Source organism: Buceros rhinoceros, unplaced genomic scaffold, assembly GCF_000710305.1.
Source record: "Buceros rhinoceros silvestris isolate BGI_N320 unplaced genomic scaffold, ASM71030v1 scaffold45992, whole genome shotgun sequence".
NCBI lineage: Eukaryota > Metazoa > Chordata > Aves > Bucerotiformes > Bucerotidae > Buceros > Buceros rhinoceros.
In genome coordinates this window covers 3,078-16,810 of record NW_010400357.1, presented here as the reverse complement: position 1 = coordinate 16,810, position 13,733 = coordinate 3,078, and the positions used below count along the sequence as shown (strand labels likewise).

Genomic DNA, 13,733 nt, shown 5'->3' with positions numbered 1-13,733 from the left:
AACATATTATATAGAATATTTTAAATTATTTATGTAATTACCTAAGACTTTGAGGTTTGCTTGTGTGCTCAAGTCCTTGACTACGGCCTTTATTTCGGAGATATCGTCAAGTGTTACTTCTCTCATTTCTAGTTTATGAACTTTCCCTTCTGAAGTAATAAAAACTGTTCTGCTCGTGTGGAGTCTCTTGTCATTTTTATACCATTTCACTAGCATGTCTTCATGAGAAAGCTCAAACTGAAAGTGAGCTGTTTCTCCTTCTTTCACTGTTTGATCCTGTAGAGGTGAGATGAACTTCAGCCTCACACCTGTAATGCAGAGACATGAATACCATCAGAAAATGGCTAAAATGGTTCTAAAAGATACATTCTTTATCCATTTTTAATTGTTTTTTCTTTCCATTAGAAGATACTTGCCTTCAACAAACAGTCTCGCTGTGCTCTTCTTGCCATCAACTTCAGCAGTGTATTCTCCCTCATCATCAAATTGAGAATCGTTGATTACAAGAATATGCTTCTTTCCATCTGCAATGATGTCAAATTTTTCTCCTATCTTGAGAATATCAGTGCCCTTAGACCATATAACATTGGCTTCTCTGGTAAGGACACATTCAAACCTTGCTTGACGCCTCTCAGGGACAGTAACATCTTTTAGGGGCACAGCAAAGTCCAGTTCAATTTCTGGAAGCAAAACAGACACATCATTTGTAACGTGCTCCAGGTGAACTCCGCATAAGTTGATATGTGCCATGGTGTACTGTACCTTTCACTGTCAGGATAGCTGCAGTAACTGCATTAAGTGCCTGGTAAAGGACTTCACCAGCTTGCTCTAACTTGACTTTGTGCAAGGTTAGGAAGCGTTTTCCGCCTTCAGCTTTGATTTCACATGTCTGGAGAGATGACAGACTTTGGTAAATACAATGCCAAGGAATTACTGCCAGGTATTTTTAATAAAGGGATTCTATAAACATTTTATACACAGTAAAGAGTCAGATAGAAAGACTGGAATTGCCTTTCAAGGAAAGCTAACCCTTATACTCAATAATAAAAAATGGGAGTTCAGAATTCCACACTTCTTTAAAACATCAGCATCATTCCTAGCAATGTATGGAGAATATTTTTATTATTGTCTGAATAATGTGCCATAATTCTTCAAGAAAATAATGCCCTTCAAAACTCAGCTTTTATAGCATATAATTCCTACTTAGACAACTAGTGTTTTTTAATCACCATAATGCTTAGCCTTTCTACATCCTGCCCTGAGTAGAAATGCCAGACCTGCAAAGATCTTGCCATAAGAACTCAAAGTAACCTGCTCAGTGTTTAATTTAAACAAACTGTACTGTAAAATTCAAGGATGCTTACAGGTGAGGGTCTCAGGATTTCTCCTTTCAGCTTCCATTCTCCAGGAATATCATCCTCAGATATTTCTGTATCAAAGCTTGCTGTTTCTTTCTCATAAACTGTAACATCCTCTAATGGCTTCAGAAGTGCAACTTCACGTTCTAGAGTGCGTAAATGAACACATCTACAATTAGGTCAAGTTTTGATAGAGCTTTAAAATATTTCAGGTTATCTTTTCTGTTTGTGTGTTTAGAGGGTTTTGAACATTGGTCTATGTATGATCTGATTAATCATAATTCAAATAAAAGCTTCCTTACCACCAAGGGTCAGTTTAGCTGGGTATCTGCGACCTTCAATTTCCACTGAATATTCCCCAACATCAGCAGGGCCAGCATTCTTGATTTTCAGGAAAATTTTATTTCCTTCTTTCAATATTTCTGTTTTGTCATTTGGTTCAGGAGGTATTTCCTCATCTCCTTTAAACCATTTAATGTTTGGTGTATCCTTGACAATGTCACAAGTGAAAGTAGCTGTTCCTTTTGGTTTCACATGCTGATCTCTTATGGGTTTTACTAACCAGTCTCTTATCACTTCTGCATGACGAAAAGTTACATAAAAATACAGTTTAGCGACTTTTACCACAAATAGATGGGTCAGAAAGAGACAAAATAGAACTATCAGATTTTGTATTACAACAAGCTGTTAATAGCTGTAAAAATCTGACCTGTCCATTTATATTTTAATACTATGAGAAAAAAACTTCCCTAATTTTAAAACAGCCCAAATGTCCTACAGAGAAAGGAGAACACGATTTTGATTGCTTACCTACTACCTTGACACAAGATGAGCATGAGAGCTCAGAGTCTTCCACGGTAACAGTGTAAGTGCCAGTATCATCATCATCTGAATCAGTGATTGTAAGGGAATGCGACAAACCAATAATGCCCAGAGCAAATTTCCCAGGCTTGTCTTTGAGGATTTTTCCATCCTTCCTCCAGACTACATTTCTTTCTTTATTAAGCTCACATGTCAAGTACAGTGGCTGGCCTTTAACCACAGTGACTTCTTCTTCAAGAGTTTTCACAAACCGCACTGGGAGTTCTGTGGGAAACACAATGTTCTGATTTGTCTCATTTCTATACAGAAGGTGTGATGCAGAAATGCCTTACATATTAAATCAACATGTGCAGTGATTGATGGAAACAGAAGGATGCATCTACCAACCACTATAAATTTGCAAAGTAGCAGTAATTGTAGCTTGAGGAGTAGCTAACCTTTAAATGATTAATAAACTAGAAACAAGGAATACCTTCAACAATGAGTTTGGCTGTAGAGGTCTTCTCTTTGTTCCCCAGTCGTAACACACAAGTATATTCACCGGCATCCGACAGCTGGACATCAATAATATGCAGCTTCCTATCTTTGCCATCAGCAATAAACCTGTGTTTTGGGCTCTCTCGGATGTTACTTCCATCTTTCATCCAGCTGGTAATCGCAGTGGATGGCGAAATAAGGACTTCAAAGATTGCTGAAGACCCAACAGATTCAGCTTCTGTTAACACTATATCCTTCATCTCCTTGACAAACTTCAGTGGTACAGCCTTGAGTTGGTAAGTGAATGGAGGCTCTTCAGGAGGTTTTTCACCACCACTGCCTGGCCTGAGTTTCCTTCTTTCTGCATCTGCTGGTGAAGGTGTCTTCTTGGCTGCAATTCAGATTCAGAAATGAACAAACTAATCCTGATTTATTGCTTTTGCTTGTAGGTATTGACTTGTAGTATCCTACCTTTGACTGGACTGATACCCTTTGGAGTTTCTTCTTTTGGTGGCTTGGCCTCTGAAGTAGAACAGCAATATTATTAGGAATGTAGTTAAATAAACATACATACTAAAATTAAGACAAACATGTCTTTTACAAATCAGATTTTCTCTTTCTCTAGTCACATATATACAGAATGGGAGGAAATTATAAACATATGTCTATATTTATATATCTTAAACTGTCTGTATCTCAATGATAAGTTGAATATCTTGAAGCATGGGAAAGACACATATTAAGCAGTGAGGAGTGAAAGGCAGCTTGGGAGCTCCTATTTCCTCATTTTTTTGTTCTGCTCATTAATTTGTAAAATTCTGCCATTCCCTGACACTTCACTCACAATTAGGCCCTTGAACAATACCCACCTGTCAACCAAAATAGCTTAAGCACCCACTACAAATTATATGGGGGTTTTTTTAGAAAAACTTTTACTAATAAAGACAACAAAGATTTAAGTTGTATAAATTCAGTAGGTTTCAGGACAATGTGATACTCTTACAAGTGAGGGATGTTCTGTTAGTTAACCAAATTGTGATGAATCATCTCATAATTTTGAAAATATTTCCCATGTTATGCTGCTTCTCATCATCACTTTGTGGAAGGAAATATAAAAGATACTCTTAATGGGAGAATGATATGAATGAAATACAGGACAGGTTTTATTGCAGTGGTTGGAAAAATGAATTCTGGAAAAAATGTGTGAGTTTTTCTGAAAAGATAATGGTACACATGATTTATACAGTCTTATGAGACTAGAATAATGAACATTGATCACACATATGTATGTACAGATGGGTAAGACAAACACGTCACAAGAAACTGAATGCCAATACAGCCAGATGACAGACTAGATGGAAATGTGAACCGTGATAAAGGACAAAACCAAACATTACAATGGCAAATGATATTCTCCTGAAGCAAGTAGTACAAGTACTTGTGGAAGAGTTTGGTAGCAGTCTTCCTCACCTCGCTTTGCATGAGACTTTGCAGGAACATCCAGAACTTCACGTGATTCTCCAGGTGCATCCAAATTCCTGTTCTCACTCAAAAGACTACTGACCTGCTCAATCACATGATCATGTCCTGATTTCTGGTATTCTTTCCCTCTTCCTGCTTTCTTGGGAGTTAAATTCTTATCTGTGCTTGAGGAGTAAGTAACTTCTCCATTTGCAGGTATTCTTTTGCTTGATGGTATTTTGTCTGAAAGCTTTTCCTTCTCTTTTTTCACGGTAACAGATGTGCTTTTTCCAGTGCCATGTTTAGCTGATGTTTTTTCATCTGATGTGTTTCCCGGCACCCCAAGTTCTTTTCCCGAAAGCTCCACTTCTTCCACAGTCAAAGATTTTTCTTCGGTTTTATCTTTGCTGCTTTTGGGAGCTAGAGTTTCTTTATCTTCACACTGAATAGTATGAACTTCTTGAAACTGTTTTTTATTTTGAATTCCTGGTGGCTGAATAGGAACTTCCTTTACTGACTCAGATCTGTCAACTATTTCACCTTTGCCTCCCTTTCCTCGTTCTCTCATGAAAACATCACCTTCCATTCCTTTTCCTGTAATCACTGTATCAAATTCTTCTTTTTCCGCAGTCAGCTTTTCAGGTGCATTTGACTGTCTAATATTGCCTTTTTTTAAGTGGGTGCTGAAGGTAGTTTTCTCTCCCTTCTCTAGTATAATCTTTTTGCCTGTTTTTTTATCAGCTAAGAGTGCTTTCTCAGCCAACAACTGTCCTGAACCCTCCTCATAATGAACTTCTCCTTCCTCTGCAGAATATTTTGCTTTGCTTTCCACTACTTCTGGCTTAAGAACAGATGGTTTAAGGCCTATGTAAACTTTTTCTCTGGGAACCTCCTTATCTTCAGTGGGATATTCTAAGTCAATATCTTTTCTCAGTGCTGGTTCAGTCTCCTCATACAGGACTAAGGAATGTAGTTCTGCTGATTTGAAGCCTATATTCTCATCACCATCTTGAATAATTTCCATTTTCTTTGCTTCTTTATTAAGAATCTTATCTATAGGAATTTCAGTTGTTGTGGTATCAGATTTCTTCATCCATTGAGTATTACTTTGTATCCCATGCTCCTTCATGGATTCTCCAAGGGGAACTTCAGATTTCTCTAGAGCAAAACCTCCTCTCTCTTCTTCAATTTTAAACAAAGGAGTTTCAGCTCTTCCTGCCCCTGCGATATCCTTTACAAATGAATTTTTATCCTTAATGGGAAATTCTTCAGCTTGCAAACTGACTTTTGATTTTCTCTCTTTTCCTAAGGAGTCCCTGGGCTCATATGGCTGTCTGGGTGTATGACTACGTATATAGGTTGACACAATTTCCTCTTCTTTTTCATGCACAGGAACCTTTCTTTTGTTCCTTTGAAGAATGCTGAACTTGTCAGGGACATTCTCTACAGCACCTTCCCTATGAACAATCAATTTAATGTCATCCTCTTTTTCTTCTCCAGAATCTCTTTCTGCATGTTCAGATGCTATAGTACTGAATTTCAATTCCTCATCAGTCAGTGGTGGTTCGTCCTTTGCATAAGTAATGTGATCTATTGCAACTTCTGTTTTCTCACCTGTAAGGGTAGACTTTCTTGAAACTGTAGGTGTCATTTCTGACTCCTCTTCTTCAGGCTCTCCTTCAAGAGCCACTTTCTCCTGCTCATCTCCTTCTGGCTTCAGTATTCCATCAGCTGTTTCCAGTGAGAATTTAAACTCAAGTGGCTCTACTCTCTGAATGTCCAGAACTGTCTCCTCAGGACTCATTCTCTCTTTTACATGCAAGTGTTTCTCAACCAAAATCTTCTTTAACAGAATTGACTCAGGCTTTTCTTCTTTCACTGGGGGCATTTTACCTCTATGCTTTAGTACAGATGGTGCATCAGGGTTTTCTGCAGCTACAAAGGTTTCACAGGTAATTTAGAGAGTTAAAATCCTTAAGAATAAGCATCAGGAACAATATATTTTAAGACAAATTTTCCAGCTATACCTGAAATAAAATGAACATAGAACACTTTCTCTTCACACAACAGAAAACTTACAACAACAGAAAACTTACAACACAATCACAAAATAAAAGAAGGATAAGAATGACACACACAAACATTACAGAAGACCTAAGTAAACCCCCCTGTTATGGTGCAGAGCATTGTCCCACTAGTTAGCCAATTTAAAGCCAATCCAGGTTAAAAGTAGCAGAAAATTATAGCTTTCTAAGATGTATCTGGCCACCTATATAAAATAGGTTAGCTGGGCCACTGCAGGCCTGTCTACATCATGAAGTCAATGGCCCTGAGACATTCATGATTAGGCTTCTCAAGCACACAAGTTCTGAGCTCTGTTGTAACAGGAGGCCCTTTGAACAATAGGCAAATAGCATGCACGTTAGCTCTACCAATGGACCTCAGGCTCAGAGTGCTTCAGAGGAATTGGACTCTTCACAGTTCTTTTTTCACAGCAGGGTATGGCCCTAAGTCTATCAAATGAAAGTAGCATTGTGCTGGTTCTTCAATACCATTGCCACTTTTCTTCAGGACTTCAATAGCAAATTAAAAGCAGAAGACCAAACAACACAAGAATTGTTTAGAAACATGTAACCCTTCTTTCGCTATACAGAAAATACAAGGTCCAATTCACAAGATATGCATCAGGACATAAACAACACCAAGGAATCAACAGAATACACAAATTTCATAGCACGACAATGAATAAAGGCGTACATATCACCATCCAGAAACAAGAGCACAGATTCGTCTCTGCAGTATATCAGAGACACTTGTCTTTTAGATTGGGTGACAGTATCTAGAATAACAAGATCCCTGAACAGGACCTCAAATCTGTAATGAATATGTTATATGATTGTACAGCTCTTCATTTTCTTTATCCGGAAGATACTGGGTATCTCAGAGACAAAAATGTTATAAATTGCATGGAATAAACATAAATACCTGCTTTCTTTCCAACCACTGGGACTGTCACTGGCGTAGTAACAGCTGGTGCTGGTTCTGCTGCTGGTTTTGGAGATTTTAGAGCTGTAGGAAAAGAATTTAAATTTCTTTTAATAAATAATTTTGTTTTAAGTACTATTTTCTTTAAAATGTTCTGTAGACTGTCTGAAAGTTCCAGTGTCAGTAATACTAAAGATGTTTGCTTAATGTCCTTTTAAAATTCTAGACTCATAAGAAAGGCTGCACTGGTATTCACAACTAAAGAATTCTTACCTACTGCAGGTTTAGGTTCGGGCCCAGGAAGTGGGATAGCTGCTTGCTTAGGTTCTGGCATTTCAAACACAACAGTTACAAACAGATTAATATATATTTTTTTGTAATCGCATTGAACTTTAGTTAGAAGCAAGAATACAGAGAGAGTTAATTGAAGACAGAATTAATTGTCTTATATTTTATTTAGCCAGAAAGCAAGAAATTAACTTGAGATGAAGTCTTATAAAGCAAGATGGAAAAAAGATTAATTTTTCAAGCACTGAAGAATTAAAGACAACAAGAAATCCAGAAGAATACTAAGCTTTGAATTATGACACAATAGTCATGGGCGGACTGGATGATAGTAATGCATGAGGTTAATACAGCATGACATTCAGCAATGAATATAGTTTAGTTGCTGCAATAAGGAAAAAAGAGCACCACATGTCTGTACCTTTTGGCAGTTCAGGCACATGTTTCTCCTCTTTTTTTATGACAGGTATCTCAGTTTTCTTCTTAGGAACTTCCGGGACTTTAAAATATTATTTTTATTTTGTAAGATATATTGAAACACCTTGAATTCCCAAATACAATTATCTCAAATGTATTTAAGAGTTTTCATTCTTTTTAGACATGAACAGTGTTAGATATTCATAGGGTTTATGAATACATATTTTTAAGAGAGAGATTTGAATAAATTAGAAATACCGAATGGACGAAAGGACAAATATTTGCAAAATGTTAACTAAAAGAATGCTTAGATTAACTGTTTCTCTGGAGCTATATTTTTACCAGTATTTTAAAATATTTGTAAAGTTCTCTTCTATACACAGTGAAGATTGAGAAAAAAAATCCCAAAATGCAGAATTCAGACTCAAATGTGGATGTCAAATTTGGTTGTGCTTTCAGATTTAATTTACACAAGTAGGTTAATGCAAGCCATCTTTTAAAATCTCATTTTTATTCTGAATTTCAGAGAATACTACTTAAAAATGGGACTTTTGTTTTTTAAATTGCACTTTACCAGAGAGATATGAACGTAATGTAGTACCTTCAGGTTTCTTAATTTTTTCTACTGGTGTAGGTACTGGTTTAACTTCTGGTTTAGGTTCTTTTTCTGGTTTAGGTTCTTCCTCTTCTGGTTTCTTTTTAAGAACTTTAAAAGAAAAGGAATTTCAGTTTTTAAAGCACAGGTAAAACAATAAGATGGTGAACAAGACAAAAGTTAGAAAATATATCAACAAACATGAAGAAACAAGAACGTAAAACATAGTTCAATATAACTGGAAGATTTTGTGTAACTATTCAAGATACTGTTCTGAAAGCCTTTTAAAATACATAGTCAACTAGAACAAAAAGCTGCTTTTATTAAGAGTGATCATTCTGAAAGATGTCAATGTTAACTGTCTATGATAGAATAAAATTTCTTATAATATTTTGTCATACGTTTCTTTATAATATTTAAATGATGACTTACTATACATAATTATGCATTAATAATTGCAGTATACAGATGATTCCCTGGGACAAAATGCAGGACTGCGGATTAGACTGCTATTGACTTCAGTGAGAGAACAAGACTGAACCTTCAAGTGTTAAATTTGGAGAGATCATATTTGTATAATACTTGTTTTTCATTTTACTTTTTTCATTTATTTATGTCCTGTCAGGTATCTGTCTTTGATATCTAATGAGGCTGTCATCTGGACAACTGAGTATCTATATTTTAGTACACTGTCTGAAACTTGAAGGTTGACTGCAAAGTACATGAGCATCATGAGAATCATCCCGCTGTGGTATTTTAGAGAGAATTGGAATTATGGCTTCCTTTTTTCTAAGCAATGGTGGAGTATGAAGTGGTTCAGAAGGCTCCAGGCTTTGCAAGAAAGGGGACAGATGTCCAATAGTACCATGGGGTTCTGCAATCTGTTCATTGCTTCTCAGAACACCATAAAAGAGAATGCAGATGCTCCATATGTGACTTCAACTTTCTTTACACTGTCACTGGAAAATATTTAGGGGTCCAGAAGCTGAATACAGTGGAAGACCGTCAGCTCTAGTATAGGCTTTACCGAGATTAGGAAAAAGAAGAGAGTTATAGGGAACCAGATTTTCAGTGTTCTGCTCTGTTTTCATCACAGACTCTTTGTTCTGACAGATTTTTAGGATATCCCCACTTCATCCCTGCAACTGTAAACATTTTCCTCTAGGTAGTACTTTGTTCATGTACTCTTCCATGCTACACACAAATCAATGTTACTTGGGAGAATATACTGAATGAGTGCTAATATGCTGGGCTTTTGGGGGTTTGGTTTTCGGTTTTTTTTTAGAATAGAGCTGTTACTATACCTCTTTTCAAAACAACTTCTTCTTTTGGTGGAGGAGTAACTTCAGGAATTATTCTGCGAGGTTTCTTTACAAGTCCAGGCACTTAAAAGAATATTATTCCAGATTTTATTATGGGTTCATAACAGTAGTAAGATCTAACCAAGAAAAAACTATTCCAAACGCAAATCAAGTACAAGCCCACTCCTGAATATTAAAAGCAAAGGTAAAATTGCTGGGATTGAAGTCAATAATTTTAATATTTCTTCCTATATTATTTGCATACGTTTGTCTTCTAGGTTTATGCGTAAGAGGAAATTTTCATACAAATCAGCAAAACATAAATATGGTTTGACAAAACTAGAAAGGTTATGTATTCAAAGAGAGTTATAATAGTAACATCTTAATCTTCTCCTCTTTCATTACAGGATTATGTTACATATCATCTATTCATCTGAACTTCCTATCTATGATGTTCATAAGGAACCTGTTAGTTTAATTTCTAAACACGGAACAGCATTGAGAAGAGATGTTAACTGCTTAGCTTGTCTTAAGCTCCAGTAAGTACGAAAATTATGAGGGAGTACTTGTAAATTGGCTTGCTCAGATCGTTATTCATCTCCGTCTCTGGAAAGTGTCCTCTCACAAAACCAAGTTACATTTCAAGAAAATAATAAAGTAAGTGCATTTGAACAATGCTATATATATTTAAGCAGTAAATTATTTTTTAATTTCTCCCTGAACACATAACCAAAGTGAGCATCTACACAAGTGACAAAACTCATAAAAACTCTCTCAAATCTCCTGTGATTCTGTCCCTTGCATCTCATAAATTGCATGATGGGGGATTAAATTGGACATAAATATAACATGAACATATACATCTAAGACGAGTCCACTGTTGAGCAGTGGACATAAACTAACTTAGAGAGCTTTTCGATATTTCTGAACAAACTAAAAAGAAGAAGAGATAAGAGGCTTAATTTAAGTAAGATTCTTATATTAGCTAGATACCTTTAGCAGGTGGGGGTTCCAATTTTGGAGTCTCACCAGGTTTTGCAGTCACAACTTTCTTCCTCGATTCAGGAGCTTTAAAGAAAATTATTTGAATTTAGCAACATACCATTAGATCCAAAAAAAGAAAACTTTCTAAAAAATCCAAACAACCGTTTAATGCTATCGGTGTAATAGAAAGACAAGAGTTACAAAGCTAAGATTCTGGCTGATTAACGGTTTAGAAGAAGTCAGATGATCTATAGGAAGCACAGTTGATCTGAAACCAATGTTCATATAGTAACATCAGCAAACTATTCCTGAGGATTCTTTTCATTTGTAAGAACACGTTAAAGATGGAAGAGTTATGTTAAGGATAGAAGGATGTGTTAACTTGGTTAACATTTTTTTTAATAAATTGATTTTTTCCATAGCTATTGAAAAGAACCCATGTAAACTGACCTGGCATAATGCTGGTAAGAAATCATAAGGGATTGAGCATTAGTAAGGTGCACCATTAAAGTGATAGTAAATTAGAAAAGAACGAAAAAAAAAAAAAGAAGACCAAGGTGACATATTTAAAAGCATGCTTTTCAGGATTCACCAGCATGATTTAAAAGGGTTATATGTTTGAGTTCCAAGTGTTAATTGTGGTTTCAGATGATTATACCTTTAAGTAGTTCTTTTGCCAATTTAATATCTTCTTTTGGTGGAGTGGGTGGTGGTGGTTTTCTCTTTTCAGGAATCTTCTTTTCAGGTGTCGGTGCTTTAAATAACATTGGGTAGTTTTAGTATAAATTTACTACCACAGTATTTATGTGAAGAGCAATGTACAAATGTAAAGATGGTCATTTTCCATTTCCAATGAAGCCAGTGAAAAAATACCATGGAATTAAACTGGTATATGAAAGAGCCTTTGGCTATTACTTTGCAGCATGCACGTATTAAAAATATCCAAGCTGACTTAAAGAAGCACGTTAATAACAAGAGAACAAAGATGGGAAAACAAATGATGGGAAGACTCTTGTTGACAAGAAACAAGATAAAAGCATTTGAAGTAATCAGTATGTTGTACTTAGAATTAAGAGATCAGAAGTCATTTCCGAAACCTAACAGAGGAAGAATCACACAGAGACCTCCAGCACACAGGTACATGTGCAAAGAACAACAGAGCAATTTCACAGTAATGAAAGAAAGGTGTCTGGCAGCCTCTAGGTAGGTAGTTCGTATACCTTTAACTGGTAAAGCTTCTTCTACTTCTGCAGCTGGAATTTCTTCTGCTTCTTCAGGCTCAATATCCTTTATGATTTCATGTTCTTTAGAGAATATTGACAACGGGTGTAAGTTTCCAATGATAAGATTATTTCACATGAACAATTATGTAGATATCACTAAAAAGAAATCTACTTCGACAGACAGACAAATATGTGTTAGGCTAAGTAATCACTCAGTACCTGTTACCACTGCAGCTAATGCATGTTTTTGAAAAACGACTTTCTGTCTATGTAAGAATGAATCAGGGTTGTGTGAAGGACAGTGTTTTTTTGCATGCAATATAAATAAAACACTAAATTTGTAGATTGGTCATTGTAACTGATAAGAATAAAAACTTGAGTGCTCTCAATTAATTTAAGATTATAACAGAAATACAAATACCAGGTTTTAAGAGACTCAAATTTAGTGGGGAATGATTATTATCTGAAAAAGATAATAATCCTTTGTTAAGATAATTCCCTTGTTAGGAATATGCTGCGTAGGAGCACATGCCACTTGAAAATATTTAACTTTGAAAGTGACAATTTACTTCCAAATATGCAGATGTAATAATAGATACATAGACTCTGATTAAACTATAGACTGATATAATCTAAAATACAAAGTGAGTAATTTACAAATATTTCAATATGGAGAAAAGGACATCTTTTTTTAAGCTTATGTTTGGAAGACTAGGACAAAGGATTGTCCTAACAGTAATAACTATGATGACATATACCTTCACTTGGTAGTGGTTCAGGTATTTTAGGAACAGCAACAGGTACTTTCTCCTCTGGGACAGGTTTCTTGGGTACCTCAGGCACTTTAAAAAAACAGTACTTCCTTTTATTTGTGATTATATAAATGTACGTATGAAACATAAATAAAGACAAAGACACTTAGCACACAGAAAATCACAGTGAGTAACAGTGACATAACCATGAAAGACTACACCGAACAGTCTTTTCCAAGGCAGTCTACATACAACTAACACATTTTATAATCACAACTATGAAGAAAGGAAAGAGAAGAATACAAAACAGTCCTTCTTAGGAGATGCCAGTTGGCAACATATACCTTTGCTTGGAAGAGGCTCCGGTTTTTCAAATTCTGGCTTTTTAGGTGTTGTAAAAGGCACTTTCTCTTCTAGGACAGTTCTCTCTGGCACTTCAGGTTCTTTAAAGATATTAGTACATTTTCGTTTTTGTGAGCATCAAGATACGTATATATGAAAAACAGTGAAAAGCAAAATGTCTAAAAAGAGTAATTCAAAACATAAGGAATAAAATGGGACTGATTATTCACTCAGATACCCAAGCACTGCATGCATCGGTGAAACAAAGGAAAGGGTATTCAGAGAACAGAAAGAAGGAGAAGCTCAGTCACCAATGCATATACCTTTAACTGAAGGAACTTTATGTTTTTTAAGGACAGGCACAGGCTCTGGTGTTTTTGTGACAGCCACAGGCTCTGGTTTCTTGGGCGCAGCCACAGGTTTCTTTGGTATAGCCACAGGTTTTTCAGGCACAGCCACAGGCTTCTTGGGCTCAACCACAGGCTTCTTGGGCACCACCACAGGCTTTGGGGGAATGACCGCTGGCACCTCCGCTTCTGTCTCTTCTTTCTCAGCAACCTCAGGTACTTTAAAGATATCAGTCCCTTTTTACTTGACCAAAATAAAGGTCAGGCATATACAGACACAGCATGACCAAATGCCACTCTCACCCCTCCCCACAGAAAGCAGAGTGGCAAAGAGGGGCAGCCCGAAGAGCACAGCAGGCTCTTTCAGAACACCACTGTATACCT

At 36.2% G+C, this 13,733-nt stretch overlaps 1 protein-coding gene across 1 annotated transcript in view; it reads right to left on the bottom strand.

The window, feature by feature from the left end:
- Positions 1-41: 41 nt before the first annotated feature.
- LOC104489626 (titin-like) overlaps positions 42-13,733 on the bottom strand; it is a gene marked incomplete at both ends in the record, with an annotated part of 16,547 nt that continues 2,855 nt past the window's right edge. Inside the window, 15 exons of the mRNA XM_010131804.1 lie at positions 42-308; positions 417-680; positions 763-889; positions 1,365-1,504; positions 1,661-1,936; positions 2,169-2,444; positions 2,653-3,048; positions 3,129-3,179; positions 7,104-7,187; positions 7,377-7,430; positions 7,810-7,887; positions 8,407-8,511; positions 12,667-12,750; positions 13,005-13,103; positions 13,326-13,568. Coding sequence (XP_010130106.1) covers positions 42-308; positions 417-680; positions 763-889; positions 1,365-1,504; positions 1,661-1,936; positions 2,169-2,444; positions 2,653-3,048; positions 3,129-3,179; positions 7,104-7,187; positions 7,377-7,430; positions 7,810-7,887; positions 8,407-8,511; positions 12,667-12,750; positions 13,005-13,103; positions 13,326-13,568 — 2,544 coding nt within the window. The remainder of the gene's footprint in view (positions 309-416; positions 681-762; positions 890-1,364; positions 1,505-1,660; positions 1,937-2,168; positions 2,445-2,652; positions 3,049-3,128; positions 3,180-7,103; positions 7,188-7,376; positions 7,431-7,809; positions 7,888-8,406; positions 8,512-12,666; positions 12,751-13,004; positions 13,104-13,325; positions 13,569-13,733) is intronic.